Consider the following 16,548-nt stretch of genomic DNA (forward strand, 5'->3'; position numbering starts at 1 on the left):
CGATTCTTCATTTTCTTCTGTTTTATAATGTTAATTTAATATTATTGATCACATTACTAGATGCCCACCAAATCATATAATTAATGGATTAAGAACTAAATTATTAGATATTATAAAATATTCATAATAAGAACTATAATATCTAAAACAACTCATCAAGGTAATTTTACCATCTAAGATGTTAGAACTGGCTTAAATTTATTAGTATATAATTCACTTATTTCTTATGATCATTGAAAGAATGGTTTTTATTTTTTTTTATCTTAAAAAAAAAAACAAGTGATATTATCACTAGCAGGATTCTAGCATAATAATAGATACTACAAAGAAGTCAGGAGGCTAGTGATTATGAGAAATCAGGTTAAAACACTGAGTAAATATTTTGATTATTGTTTTGAAATAAAAAAATAATAATAGCAAGATGAAAAAATATATTATTTTTTTTATATTTTTATTTTAAAAATATAAAAATTCACATCAGAATTATTCTTTTAGAGATATTATTTTATATTCATATTTCTATCTTTTTAATTAAATATGTTTTTGTTCTTGATGTCTCTAAACCAAAGTTAAAAAAAAAATGTTTGAAAAGAAAAAAAAAAAAATTAATATCTTTTTAATGTTGGGATTGAACAGTACACCTAAGCAATTTAAGATAAAATAAGAATACATTCAAGTACAATAATTTAAGGCAAATGATGGTTCTGCTTCATCCTTCTTATTTCTTCCCTGGACATGATCTTAGGTGTTTGCGCAGATTTGTAGTTCCCTTGTGCTTTCACCTCGATATTTAGTGCTGCAACTCTGCATTTAGCCCATACTTCTCCATCTTCTCTAACCTCATCGAAGTATTGCCGCACCTCAGATGTCCGTCGTCGTTTGCTAGTTCTGCTTGTATTGATATGAGAACTGTCCATGCCTACCAGCTCATCACTGTCCAGGAACTGATAAGCTTGAGGTCCAAATACGGAATTTTGTTCCTCGAATTCCTGTCAAGAGATAGCCAAGTAGAAGACGTTGACTACATGGAAAAAAAAGTAATCATAGCTGCATGAACAACAAATGTAAGGTATCGAGTACCTGATCATGAGACTCTGGCACTTCCACTCCATCACCTGTCGGCTTAAAAATATTGCATAGTGTTTATATGATGGTCATTGGAGGTTTACATGGTCATTAACTTCAGGGCCCGTGGGATTAGTCGAAGTGTGCACAAGCTGGTCCGGACACCCACGTTAATCTAAAAAAAAAATATTGCATAGTTCCCTGGTTTGACTTGAATTCAGACTATCAATTTCTGATAATGCTGGCGGTGGGCTGTCCAAAATAGCTGCCGGTCTGACTTCAACTTCAGAGCTAATATTAAAACCATTTAATTCCTGAGTGCATACTTTCCAGGAATTCCTGGAGTTCTTTTGCAAGATATTTGTGATTTCATTTATCAAAAGACGTTGCCCTGAAATTCCTTTCATTTCAAGAGGGAGAAAAAATTCTACTACTAAATCAATACTGCTGACATAGACGCTTTCTAGCTTGGCTTAACAAGTAACCCGAAATGAATTGAAAACTTGAGATATCATAAGATTCTCTTCACAACTATCTAGTGTTTATCAGTAGGTTGGTGCATGAATTGACAAACTTTGTTAGCTGGAAAGGAAATGTCTGGGTGAGTCAGGGATAAATATTGTAATGCTCCCACAATACTGTGATAATTGGAAGGATCGAAATAAGATGCACCTGAGACCAAGGATAGTTTTTGAGAGGAGGACATTGGTTAAGAGACCGGTTTGTCATCCACCATATTTGTACGTTGGAAAAGGTTGAAGATGTACTAGCTTTGCGAGAGAAGGAGACCTACGGCTAGCTAATGTGCTTCCATGCCTAGAAAATATTTGAGGTGTTCAAGATCTTTGACAACAAATTCATGACTAAGATTGGTGATCAACTAGGAGATAGCCAGTGAATTTGAGCTAGTGATCAGGATATCATTGGCATAAACAAGTAGGAATAATGAAGCTGAACCGTGTTTGCAGATGAAAAGAGAAGTGTCGGAGCAGGAGTTCATAAAACCGAGAGAGAGTAAGTGTTCTTGTAATTGATGGTACCAAGCTCCTGGAGCTTGTTTGAGACTGTAAAAGGCCTTATGTAGTCGGCAAATATGGTTGGGGAATTGAGGATGCACATAGCCAAGCGGTTGGTGCATGTAGACTTCTTCAGATAGGTGGCCGTGGAGAAAGGTGTTCTATATATCAATCTGATGTATCGGTCACTAATTGGAGACAGCATAGCTGAGCATGACGCAAATGGTGGTGGCTGAACATGTTATCATAATCAATTCCTGGCTATTGATGATAACCCTTGGCGACAAGTCTCGCCTTTCATTGTTCAGGAGAGCCATCAAACAATTCAGAAACTGCAAGAAACTCTCGTGTCTTCTTCAGCAGGAGATTACATATATTTGTATCGATTACAGTACAATCAGGGGAATCAATTACAACTGTGTAGTCAATAGAATATACATGAAAGGAAAGTATTTAACTCCTATAATCAAGCTGCAATATCAAGGTGTAATTTCATCTGCTGATTTGTCGTGGTCTGTGATAGCATGGTTTGATATGCCGTGATCTACAGATTGTGTTTCCATAATACAGACATAACGCTCTTCCTTCATGCCTCCTTTTATTATTTTAATGGAGTTTTATTTTCAAGATTTGAATTAGAACACTGAATATTATTGAAAAACTCTTTAACATAAAGATCAAGCTGTTATACTTGTAGGCAATATTGATATCTTTGCTATTTAATATATGGTTATGTGATCGGCTACTAACCCTTAATTATATTGGCGTGGCTGAAAGGGAAAACATTTGACCCAACAGTTCTAATGCAAACATTTCTTGAAAACCAGCAACGAGCCCGTGTTCCTATAGCAAGTATGGATTGTTCTCTGTAATGCTGGGTTTAATTACGTTAGCATTGATTCCTTTCAGCATGCTATATTTGTTTGCTGTCTCCTCATCCATATTCTCAAGGAGTCATTGGTTCCTGAACTTCTTAGAAAATATGCCTCAGCCTTGGCAGCCAATTCATTTCTGCATGAGTTGACATTACCATCGAGCAATCCCAGCACCACATCCAATCTCTCCGTATCGCTGTCGAACTGCATGTCGGAGTCAAGAGATTAGAAAGAATGCGACAGAGTCATGACAGTAAAGAGCTCATTAGAGTGAGAATCTTACAACAAAATCAGGTTGTGTCACTTCTTCTGGTGCTAGCATAAACTTGATAACATAAACCCCACAGTCATATCTGCATAAAGAGAAATCACGTTTACAATGTGTTTAGAATGTAAATTTACTTGATGTTTGGCAATAAAATCAAAATGTTGTCAGCCAGAAATATGCTCTTACCCGTTGGTTTGTTGTGGGACATTCGGTGATCTGTCCACTGAAAAACTTGCAAATGACCAGCCATCAGGGTAGTTCTGTTGTATATCGTCTTCGAATAGAATATCCAGGATAGCCAACTATTTGTTTAAATATCGTAACATAATTGGTGTTAGAGAATAATATAAAATTAATCATTGAATTTCACCTTAATATTTAAGTTTTTAGGTTGAGATAGATTTTTGATATAGAATCATAGTCTTTAAAACTAAGTTGCTGCAGTTCGAATCTTACAACTTTTAATTATATGTTCTAATTAGATTAATTAATTTATGAAAAAACAGTGACGAGTCTATGCAAGTATCATTAGGTTTCATCTAAATGCTCAAGCTTCTGAATGAAATAGTTGATTGACAAATGGAAGCAAGCATAAATACAAGGAAAGATAGTTAAATTAGGAGACAAGACAAGGTAGCTCGAAGGGTGCTAGCACTCACCATGTTAGGCAATCTCTTGTCAACGGAACTGCCACTAGATTTAGCTAATGAGTCCCAAATCTCAACAACTTGCTTCTTCATATGCAGAACAAATAGATAGAAGTGTCTTCTTTCCTTGTCAAAGACAGGAACATACATCTGCAACCATATGTAGTTAACTGGCTGTCACCTTTCAAATGGGTCAACTAAGCATGGAAATGCATGAATTGGACTTGACGAAATTCAGACTTTACCTTCTCACAGCTGAACAGAGCAGACATATAATTCTCCCTGTACATGTGTTTCTTTGCAAAAGAGGTGCACTCGGATGTATCATATGCGTACTCCTGTTTTACGAATGCGTATGTATTTCTAAGGAAGTTATGTCTTGCAAGTAGGACTACATGGTAAATTGAATCGAACCAATTATACTACATGGAATTAAGATATAGGAAAGATTACCGAAAAAAAAATTGGAAGGTACCAATTTATATAACCTTTCTTCTTCCTCCTCTCAGCTAAGGTTAGGGCATCAGACATGACAGAAATTACGTTATCATCAAGGCATGTTTGTGGGCTTAGTGTGCTCAATTGACTCCGAGTCAAATAATTATGGTTGCAATGAACAACAATCTCACTGACAAAAGACAAGGTTCACATTACAAGAAGTTCAAATTATTATTTTTTAAAAAAAATACATATAGTAACTTGAAAGAGGGGAGGAAATCTAACCTCTCATCCAAAGATGAGTAAAAAATGTAGTTGATTAACTTTAAATCCTCTGGACTCGTAGATTCGATCACCTTAAATGGACCTGCCTGATGTCTAAGCATTTGATGTTCTGAATCTTCATGTTGCTTTCTTGAATCTGTCATGTCTTTATGGACCTGCCTGGTGTTGCAGCCAAACTTGATGTTCTTGGGTTTGACGCTGCAACTGACCCAATACTTTTAAATCTTAAATTTTTTTTATATTTTTTATAAAAATAAAAGATTGGTCCTCGCCACCTAACTAGTAATAAACTAAACAAAAAACTTACTTGTTTTCGAGGCTTTCCAACCAGTTCTGTCCACATATAAAAGCCTCTATGATCTCTGGCTCCAAACCATTGAATGATGGATTCACCTTTGTAGCTTCACCGTTGATAGTAGACTTTGATAGAATAGCTGAGATTGGACTTGCTAAGAAATCACGAGCCATTTGACCAAGTGCTGGAAATCTTGGAGCATTGACTCGCTACCAAGCTAATACATCTGAAACCTTATCCCGGTTTTCCACAGGCTCTCCTAAATACCGATCAAGATCAGATTTTGGCGGATCAACCTTAAGCCACTCACAGAATCCCAAGAACTTACCATCAGAATCCAGATCATATGATGCAAAACAACTGATGTCTCTGGCAGGTGATGCTAGATAAGTCGCATAACTGTTGTACATACATGTAAGTTTGCTACGAAATGCCTGCAAGTTTACTACATACATGTCATTCGCATCACTGCCATACATCAGCTCAAACCCATACTGCACAAATTCAAGTTTACGGCACGGGTCGAGTACTAATAGGATTCCAAATGCAAAACTCCATTCACTCCAATGCCTATCAAGATTCACCTTCATTCTCTTCGCCATCGAACAAACATATGCAAGCTCACTCTTTTCCCACGAAAGCAAGTTCTTATAAACATAGCAAACATGGAGGAAGCATGCATCTATGCTTGATGAAGAACTGCCTAAAGATTTGTGGATCACTTTTAAACACTCACATACGATCATCGCCATCTTCCACTCCTCTGCAGATGGATTCACCTTAAAATCAAAATCAACTTGCTCGAGTTGAGTAAAAGCTTCTCTTAATTCCAATGCACTCTTGAGCATGTCATATGTGGTATCCCATCTGGTAGGATCATCATGAGAGGCTGCTTTCATATCTTGCAATTTCACATTATTAATTGCTTCCCGAAACTTATCATGTGTTGGTGTTGCATTCACATATTCAATACAGCCCATAATCATGTTAAGCACATCTTTTATCTCATAAAAGCCATCTCGAGCAAGAAGTTCAAGAGTTTGTGCGTAGCAAGAAAAACATAGTAAGTCCCCATTCATATATGGGAATTGACTGACAAGCTTACTTCTGAATTCTCTAGTCATTTGACTGTTTGGTGGAGCAATTTCTGCAAACATGAAGTGCACTTTCTTAATGATGCTCCACTCCACTAGCACATCTTTCACAGCTTCATTCATATAATCATGTTCTAAACTCCTGAAAGCCAAAATCTTATTATTCATCCTCCACCCATCATCAATAAAATGCATGGTCAAGCAGCAGGACATCTTGTTATCACCGTATGACTGCAAATCAATTGTTATACTGAATAGAGATGAGAGATTATCAATATATTTCATTAGTTTCTCTTTCTCTTGTCTGTAAATAGAAAGAGCATCAGCCTGAACAGTGTCTTGTGAACAGAGTTGAAACTTTGGCTGCAGATCGCAGACAAAAGTTTTGAAGAACTCATTTTGAACCATATCCAATGGAAATCCGAGCTTCATAATCATTCTAACAAAGTTAAGGCGACTCCTTTCTTGATCAAACACGAAATTTCCTCCCAAATCAGAAGGTAATGTATGTTGTTTTGCATCTCGCTGTCCCTTTTTTGAACAACTTTTCAAGTGTTTGTGTAGATTTAAAGTTCCCTTCGTGCTTTCCCCTGGATACTTCTTTTGACATCCTTTACATATGGCCCATTCTGCACCATTTTCTTTGTCTTTAACCTTAACGAAATCTTTCCACACTTCAGATACCTTTCGTCGTTTATTATCAGCACATTCGATTAACATATTACCATCAGTATCTGGAGCAGGTTCAATTTTATCATTGTTTTTACTAACTTTAGAGCCTCGTTTCCTGATGGATGGTTTTTCTGAAAACATTCTCGAGCTCTCACAGATTTGCTTTATTGTACGCTTCAGTTTCTCAACCAATTTTTGCTGCTCTGAACTCTCTTTCACAAGGATAGGGAGAAAGAACTCTAATAAATAGACAAAATCATCACCAGTGCTCCATAGCGAGATTGCAAACGCAGCATTCAAATTATACTTTCGTGCGTGATGAGCAAGAGGATAGTCGCTTACATGGTTTTCCTTCACATCAGGCTCAAAGGAAGGAAGATATGTTCCGTAGGTTTGTCCAGCAGCACCTTGCCATGGGTACAGAAATAGCTGCTCACAAGCATGCACAAAGCCTTGCATCTCCTCGTCTGCATAACAAGCTGTACGCTCTATTGCAAGTTGACCTGACCAAGTTAAATTATCATGACGTCCCCAGGGAATCCATGTCAGAGCAAGTGGCAATCTGTGTGTTTGGCATACAGCTCTGGTAACAACAGCGATTTCAGTTAAGGCAGCTCTTTGAACTGTAAAACACTGGGAAAACAAATTCTATTAGACAAAGCAAAAGACAACCTAATTTTGCATGGAAAAAACTGTAAGGTACTAATACATACCTGAGGACAAGGTCGAGGTAATTTGGTCCATAAATCCGCAGCCTGCAAACAGTTGGGCTTATACAGAGTTTACAACATCATCAAAGAAGACCGATGTCTCTTTGCACATACAATTTAATGGCAAAAATAATTTGGATTCAAGTTGTAATAAGGAATGCCTCATGAGCTCCAATTAAAAGCTTAAAGACTGTTTCTCGTGAAAAACACTAGCAAATGCGAACGCAGAGATCACAGAAAATGAAGATAAGGGGGAATTCACATTTTATGAGATATCAAAAGTAGAAAAAACAATAACACTTTGCTTCGAACTCAATATGCTAAGGAAAACTACTATCTTTCTTATTCTCCTAATTCCTGATAATAATTGTTGGGGCTGTTAGGTTGTTAGAGTTATTGTTGAAATTGTCAAACTTCATTAAGTTAATAATCCCTACTAATTGGGACAAGTAAGTAGAGTCTAACAAAATCTGATTGAAAAAAAATATATATAATGAAAACAAACCTGGAGAGCCTGTGAAACTTTTTCCGTCTCTAAATCAAAATCCTGTTTCTCCTCCATGGTCACAAGCTCCAGCACAGCACAGCAATACTTGGGTTGATCAGATTCAAAGACCGGAAAGGCAATAAGACCCCTTACTCCACAAGAGATGGCATCTGATAGGTGTAAGCATTCATCCGGTCTGTAATAACTTACATTTGAAGTCCATTCTGGAAATTTACGCCCATATCTCCATACCCGAGCAAAAATGTCGTGGCATGAAAACCATTCAGTTGACGATATTCAAGTAGCGTAGAATTTTGGACGCACAGGTGAGGGTAAGGGAGATTTTCCAGGGCGAATCCACGGTCACCTGGAGCCCAAAATTGTGCCAAAAAAGAACCAGTACTTCCTAAAGAATCTTTAAGCAACGATAACGCTTTTTCCATCTTTGCAAGTAGTCTTAACTTTGCAGGAGGCAAACCATTATCGACGCAAAACAAATGTTCAAAATCCATTTGTATTTCGACAACGTTTTTTCTGGCAACAAGTCTTCTCACTCCTCAGATCTTCTCACATAGTGGCTGGAAAGTGGAACGACGAGGAGTGTTTAAAGACTTGAAGGAGGTTGACTTGTTGACTTTTGGCACTATGTCTTAAAACTAACTTGTCTTCTGCCCCTTTAAATCTGATATTTTTCCTCCGTTCTCATAGTTCAATTCTTTTCAATTTCATCCTTGTGCTTTTCTTGAACTAATTAAAAAAAGCTTACAGGGTTTTCTTAATTGAGTAATAATCCATGTGACACAGACCTGGCTGAGAATATCAAGTGCATTTGGATTGCCCTGCCTAAATTTTAAAGCTCAATCACCATCTTGTTATGTTATCATTGAAAAGAGGATAATTTTTAAAAAATAATAAAACTAAACCATGAAAAAAAATTATTAAACCAATTAGAATATTTAAAAAAAATATTTTGGTTTGGTTCGGTTTCGGTTTTATAAGCATCAAACTAGAAATTCTCAATCAAACCGAATCAAATCGATTCAGTTTAAAATAAACTGAATCAAATTAAAAAAAAATAAAAACCCGAATCAAAACTGATCAAATAGAACTAATTTTTAATATTACTTTTTATATTTTATAAAATTTTAATTTAGTTGGTTTTTATAAAAACTAAACTACATCGAAAATAATCTACCCATTAAAAAAAAGAAGCATGAATTTAGTGCTTTGGGTACAACAGAACCTCTGCATTCACAAAAAAAAAAAAAAAAAAAAAAAAAAATAGAAGAAGAGGAAGAGGAAGGAGGAGGAAAAAGGAGGAATAAAATTGCCTGTGTTTTTTCCTTTTTTTTTTGGCTCTTTGGTTTGCAATCCATTCTCACACCTTTCTTTGCGTCGTACTGTAGGCAATTGAAGCTACAAAGAACGTAGAGCTTGGAAACAAAGAGCTGTCTCCGGCAACAGAGCGGAGTAGCAGTAGCACGACTTTTCTCTTGCTTTTCCTTTTTGTTCTTACCTTTTCAATCCTCTTTCTAGATTGGTATTGTTGAATTTCTGATAGTATGTGGACTGTTGCGAGTACAGTTTCCCTGTAAATTTGATTGCGGAATGGGAAAAATTGAAGATTTATTATCAGCATTTGAGCAAATTGAGTTTTGAAATAAAAAACCTCTCTGTCTCACACTGAAACAGAGTCGTGCGTTTGTGGACCTAAAAGAATTTGTTATGCTACCTTTCATTTTCATTGAAGCTAGAATTTTCGACATTGCAAATCTCATCTGGCAAATTAACAAAATTCCTTCATATTAAAAAATCAAGGGAGTTGTTCCTTCCTCTGCATTCTGGGTTCAAATCTTACCGTGCATGCTTGTCACCCCCGCGGTGCCTTACATGCTCACTGGATTTGCAGGATGTTCAGTGAGCCGTGGGATTAGTTGTGCTGTACGCAAGTTAGCCCAAACACCCACGTAAATTAAAAAATAAAAATAAATAAAAAAATCAAGGGATTTAATTCCGTCACGACCATAATTTTTCCCTGCAGAAGTAAATCCCATCGCCTCAAGAAACCCTTCAAATCACTGCTTTGTGCCTTGATGATTTTGTTCTCCGGTGTGCTACTCCATTTATTCCGTTGACTCCTTATACTCAGTTTCTGTAAGAATGTGATGGCAACCTGTGAAAGCCAGCATCTCTTTTCATATCTGCAATTGGTGCTGCTTAGTTAGCAAGATCTAGCAAGGTTATCGTGTCATGTTGTTTTTTCAGGTGCCTCAAGGGAAGAGCCATGAACGGTCGACCATCATTCTTGAGTCTTGACCACCTTATATATTTTCAATTTCTTCTGTAAATCCTAGTCCTTCATGTATATATATATAACATAACTGACACAAACGTGTTACACACACACATGTTCCACTCCACAAGCACATCTTTCAAAGCTTCATTCACATAATCATGTTCGATACTCCTGAGAGCCAAAATCTTCTTATTCATCCGCCACCCATCATCGATAAAATGCATGGTCAAGCAGCAGGACATCTCGTTATCAATTGTTATACTGAATAGAGATGAGAGATTATCAATATATTTCATTAGTCTAAATGCATATATATATATATATATATATATTAAGTGTGGTTGTGGTTAGTTTTTAAAGTATTTTTTTTTATCTAAATGCATTAAAATGATGTTTTTTATTTTTAAAAAATTATTTTTAAAATCAGCGCATCAAAACAATCCAAAACACATAAAAAATTAATTTTTAATAAAAAAAATTATTTTTTTAAAATACAAATACAACCACATTTTCAAAACCCAAAAAAAAAAATAGTTTGAAAAAAGTCAATCCAACTTGTATTTTTTAATTGAGACAACAAAGCCCACCATCTCACTCTCAATCCATGGAAACCATTGAAAATAATGCTGGGTAGCAAAAAGTACTGGGATATGACTACCATGTTTTGGAATCCACGGAAGGTAAATATCTCATAAATTTATTAGAGATATATTTTTCATTTCATTTCAATTACATTTAAAACAATTAATAATAGTAAAATATTAATTTTTTTACAAAAACTCAAAAGATTATATATATCTCAAAAAATTAAAAATAATGTTATATTAAATAAACTTAATAATAACGAGTATAATAATTAATAAAAAAACATAATTACTTTTTTTATAGCAATAAAAAAATATCATCATATATCAAAACGAATCAAATCAAATAAAAAAAATTAAAATATTTTGATCAAAAGGTAAAGTAAAATTTTTTATCAGTTTACATCTATTACAATTAAAAATATCATGATTTGCAAATTTTTTAAAACTCTTGTGAATGTCAAAAATCTCAAACAAAAAGATAAAATATAATCTAAATAAGAATGCCATAAATAAAAATTAAAAAAAAAACTAAAATAAAAAGAAAATAAATCAAAACTAGTAATAGAAATAGCAACAGTATCCACAATACTGACTCTTTTAGAAGGTTTGCATGTTATTAACAACTATGAAGTGGCAACAACATTTCTTCCAGTATCAAGTTAAAATTTGTTCTCAAAGAAAATACACTTTGATGTTTAAATCAACAAATATAGATAAAGAAGAAGAGAAATAAAATGAAAGTGTTAAGAGTACATATTTTTGTGTAGTTTATGTTTGGCGTTGGCTTAGAAATTATATAGCCTGGCCTGATTTGGCCTTGTATGGCTGTAAATTCTATAGCTTTGTATGATCTAGAATGGCTCTGGCGTACATTGCCTTTTTTTTTAACGCTAGTGCTCCTACCGGGCGGCACCTGAATTTATAGAGCGGAGCGGAAAGAACAGAGGAGAGTGAACGGAAATTCATTTTCTAAATTTTTTTATGTTTATTTATTATTAAAAAAATTAATTAATAAAAAATACTTTTCAGTCAAAAAATTTTTAGCTCGGTTTTTTAAAAAATAATGAAATCTTCATCGATGATTTAAACGCTGATGATATTACTCGGGCGACCTCAATATTTATAAACCTGAAAATAAATTAAATTAATGAAATATTGATTAGTTGTTCATAAATTATGTTATAATTAAAAAAATAAAACTAAAACCCAAACAAATTTACATTGAAAGGTCGTCCTTCCATTGTGTCTCGTACTTGCGAGTGGAATGATTCCGCTGTGAAGGCACATCACCTTTTCTCTGTGAAACCGCACTGGAAGAGGCAGCATCGGTAGATAACGCAGGTGTCTCTTCTTGATTGATACCTAAGTACATGTCATCAGTGCTAGAAGAACTAGTTGCGATTCTATGTAAGCAACGAGCTGCTGTTTTCGTTCTATGCATCTATATAATTTTATAAGAAATAATTACATTATTAAATTCAATTGTTAAAAAACAATTCAGCAGTACCTCCTCTACACTAGAGACCACCCAAAGTTTTGATCAAACCTGCAAATATTGACAATAGACACAACCAATTGACCCCATTCAAAAATCTTGTATATTACCTAACATCTATACAATTAACAATTAAAATTAATGAAAATAATTAAACACATATCATGCAATAATGAAGTAAAATTAAGATAAAATAATTAAATTTATTCATATATATTCAATTACTAATTACAAGGTAAATTCAATAATAAAAATTAAAATTAATGGAAATACTTAAACACATATTATGCAATAATAAAGTAAAATTGGGAGAAAATAATTAAATTTATTCTTATATATTCAATTACTAATTATAAGGTAAATTCAACCATAAAAATTAAAATTAATAGAAAATTAGAAATACTTAAATACATGTTCAACAAAGTATTCAATTATTATCTTTTTTTACTTAGACGTTGGTCCAAAAAGGTACTAATTATTGATTTCAATGTAAATGAAACAATGTAAATTAAATAATCTAATCTCAATAAATTAACTTCTTTCAAAGAGATTTGATCTTTATTTAAATTTATTGTGCGTATTTTTTTTCCAATACAAAGTGATTCAAATTAGGGATTTGATATTTATTACATTGATGGACTTTAAGAATTGTGCTTAAAAAAATATTTAACAAATATTTATTGCTTACTAATTGCACGGATTTCTATAATATGATTGATTCATCATTGATTAGGTCTATAATTAATAATTTAAATTTAATCTCCCATGAGTGGTTGTGTTAACCACTAATATGCTCGACTGAGTTACATTAATTAAAAAAGGCAAGCCAAATATAGTTTGGAAGGATTTTTCCAAAAAAAAAAAAAGATTAAAAAAAAGGTTCCATAGCAATTAAGAATTTTGTCTTTTGTTAGCCCTAATTAATTTCTAGAAGAAGTTTACTCTTAGTAAAAGACAGGCAAGACATAAGATAATCCAGCCCCTACGTAGGCTTAGCCCATCAAATTCTCCGATCGAAAGACGCAAGCCCATAAGAAGTTTGAATGGCCCATATTATGTTATATTGATCAATGGTTATATATAACACCGTGATTACACTGAATTTCAACACCTTTCAACATGCAAATGGAAGCCTTGTGACGAAGAACAAATACAAACACTGACAGAAAAAAAAAAAATATGCCATGTAAGGATCGTGTCTAGTAGCAGAGATTGCAGATTGCAATAAAAAGCAACGAAATGGCATAGATTATCCAAGTGACCCACTTGACACCAGGGGGGAATGGGATTGAAATGGTGATGAAAAACACGGTGGCTCCCAGGAAAACTGCAACTTTACCCAACACTTTGGATGTCCTCGGAAACTTGGTGGGGTTGATAAAATGTGAAACAAAGAGACAAGAAAAGATAATTGCAACAAGAATAGAGAGTAAATGCAAGGAATCGAGTTTGGAATCAGTAATTTGGTGAAAATGAAGGGCTATTTCAAGTCCTGATGTGAAGCAGATGCTTATAAGCGTCTTCTGCCATTCCATTTCCTGCTTAGCATGGAACATATTGACCAGCTCTTCTTCTTCGTTCATGGTGGGAGGTGGTAGCTGCTGTGATTCTAGTTGTCGTGCTCCATGCCAGAATCGGGACACAGATTCTTGAATTGAAAGAATAAAACCCTTGATAACTCGAGCACCATTCTCCATGGTTTTCCTGTGCTGTATGTTATAAAGCTTGAGAAGACAAGGAAATAATTTATAAGATACGAAAAAAATTGTCAAAAAATTATGCTTATGATGCTGATATTGCTAGCTTATTTATACCAGCAGAAAAGAAAGAGGTGGAGTTTGTTGATAATCGGATTCGGACCTCAAGAGTCAACAACCGAATATTGGAGTTTGGAAAAGTCAATCGGACCTGTAATTTTTTAATCTAGAAGTGATGAGCTATTTTATATTAGAGTAGAAGTTGATGAAGAAACCTTAATAATCAAGCCATTAATGTTTTTTAATTTATAGTTTTTTAAAAGTTTGTTTTTCCAAACTGTAAAAACTACTATAAAACCAAATTATGTGGAGGGAAGGTTAGTTGCCTTGTAGCAAGCACACTGAATTCATTGCCACAGGACCACCAGCTGTGTTTTCATTTTGGTTTCAAAAGGTTGGCAGGAATGTTCTTTGGATTTATGCATAAGGCTTTAATCTAACTTCTGTTGCGAAAGTTGCAGCTTATGGCCGAATAGCACGTTTCAAGCTGGGCCTTAAGCCTACCCCTCAATTTCTGTATCTGGGACCTTTTTGATATATATATTTTTTCCAAATTAAATATAAACAGTTTGAATCCAGGCTGTGCTTAGGATTTAACAAAGCAAGAACATGAATATACAAATGGGAATTCTGTCCCTGTTTTGAAGTTTCCGACGTAGTTTCTTGCAATGCCACTCTTGCCAAGAGGCCCGATTGAATATTATAATGATGTCCGATTCTTCATTGCCTTCCGTTGATTTTTATTATGAGAGGTCCGATTCTATAATGTTAATTTAATATCATCGATCACATTACTAGATGCCCTTCAAATCATATAATTATTGGATTAAGAACTAAATATTAGATATTATAAAAGATTCATAATAAGAACTTAGAGTGTATCTAAAACACCCATGAAGGTAACTTTATCATCTAAGATGTTATAACTAGCTTAAATTTATTACTATTTAGTTCACTTATTTCCTATGATCATTGAAAGAATTGTTTTTATTTTTATTTTTATTTTTATTTTTATTTTAAAAAAACAAGTGATAGTTGTTAAAAAATATATTTATCTTGTTTTATTTATTAAGGTTAAAATAATATTTTTAATTTAGTTTATATATAATGTTTTTATATTTAATTTAAAATAATAACTTCATAATACTGTGATAATGAAAATCCTAACCTCATTCTCTTTCATATTTTTATATATATAAGAAAATTTCAAAACATTTCAAGCAATTACATATTTGTCATCTTAAATTATGTATTACTATAATTATTAAATTATTAAATGAACAAGATCGTCTTAAATTAGCTATGTATTACTATAATTGTGAAGTAACAAAAAATAAACCATCTCATCTTAAATTATTAAATGAAATCTAAGATAGAATTTACAAAGGTTGCGGGCGCCTCTCCCTTGATAGTGTGTGCAGATATTTTTTTTTTAATTATAGAAAGATTAGAATACTCTTGATCCCATGGGATAATTGCAAAAAAATCATGGTTAAAAAAAAAAAATGAAAGTACCCTTTAATCCTAGGCTAGAAAAAGTTGATCCTAGAGGCTATGCAGTAATTACATTGTACAAAAAAATATAAAAATCTAAAAATACCTCTCAACATTAGCTATGTTGTTTTTTTTTCAAGAGCATGAAAGTAATTATATTATGCAATAAATATATAAAATATATGAAAATATGATTCTACCCCTAAGTATGTAATTTTTTTTTATTATTAAAGAGTTCATTAGTCGCTCTACTATAGATTACACCATAAACAATTTTAATAGATTGAAGCTCAATTTATATAGATGATTGTCATTTAAAAAAATAGGTGTTTTATAGTTATTGAAGGTACTTATTTTCAATCTATATAGGGTGTTTTTTAAAAGTGTTTTTTCTTGAATATATATATATATATATATATATATATATATATATATTTTCAGCACACCAAAAAATCATTAAAAAATAAAAAAAAAATTATCAATTTATATTTTTTTCAAGATAAACATCCTTTTAAAAAGTATTTAAAAATAAAAACTACCCAAATAGATTTTAAAACAAAGCAATTGGAGAAGTTGCGGTTCTGGATTCATGATGGTCCATCTAACCCGTATTCCACAGGCATGAGACGACATGGACATTATGGGATAAATTGCAAGAGGGTGTTTAGAAAAACCGATGCATATAAAAAAATAAAAGAAAAAGGACTCGGATTTCTTGCATGGCCGAAGCCATAGATTTTTTTATATGTGTAATTTAAAATAGAGTTGCAATTAATCCAATAATTGAGGATAACATTTGAGGATTTTTTTTTTGCCTCATTTAAAAAATACATAAATATCTAGGAACATTCATGATAAAAAGATGGGAAAACTAAGTGGAAAAGAGGGAGTGTTGATTAATTTTTTCCCAAAATATAGATGATAAAACTTGTACAGAGGGATTTTTTTTATTATACACATGCTTATACAAGTAATGCATTGAACTTAGAACACCTAATTAAGAAGACTGCGAGATTATATGGCCAAAATGTTGAATTCGCATTGTTTTTTAGTAACATTATATATAT

The 16,548-nt window shown here is 33.3% G+C and overlaps 1 protein-coding gene and 1 pseudogene across 1 annotated transcript; both read right to left on the reverse strand.

Moving 5' to 3' along the window:
* Positions 1 to 2,731: 2,731 nt before the first annotated feature.
* Positions 2,732 to 5,043, reverse strand: LOC118045259 (ubiquitin-like-specific protease ESD4). The gene is made up of 8 exons (XM_073405590.1): positions 4,902 to 5,043; positions 4,666 to 4,792; positions 4,360 to 4,499; positions 4,117 to 4,262; positions 3,884 to 4,021; positions 3,411 to 3,526; positions 3,240 to 3,309; positions 2,732 to 3,160 (listed from the first exon to the last, which is right to left on the reverse strand). Exons 2-8 carry the CDS (start codon positions 4,713 to 4,715, stop codon positions 2,987 to 2,989), a joined length of 834 nt encoding a protein of 277 aa, XP_073261691.1. The 5' UTR covers positions 4,716 to 4,792; positions 4,902 to 5,043; the 3' UTR covers positions 2,732 to 2,986.
* Positions 4,898 to 8,404, reverse strand: LOC118045258 (zinc finger BED domain-containing protein RICESLEEPER 1-like; annotated as a pseudogene).
* Between the last annotated feature and the right edge of the window lie 8,144 nt (positions 8,405 to 16,548).

This window comes from Populus alba, chromosome 17, assembly GCF_005239225.2.
Source record: "Populus alba chromosome 17, ASM523922v2, whole genome shotgun sequence".
In the NCBI taxonomy this organism is placed as follows: Eukaryota; Viridiplantae; Streptophyta; class Magnoliopsida; order Malpighiales; family Salicaceae; genus Populus; species Populus alba.

Excerpts from the sequence above, each read along its gene's own strand:
- LOC118045259 (XM_073405590.1), bottom strand. The coding sequence starts at position 4,715 with ATGAAGATTCAGAACATCAAATGCTTAGACATCAGGCAGGTCCATTTA. Across the intron at positions 4,263-4,359 it reads TGAGAGGAGGAAGAAGAAAG|TCCTACTTGCAAGACATAAC; the intron begins GTTATATAAATT and ends TTTACCATGTAG. Across the intron at positions 3,310-3,410 it reads GTCCCACAACAAACCAACGG|ATATGACTGTGGGGTTTATG; the intron begins GTAAGAGCATAT and ends CTCTTTATGCAG.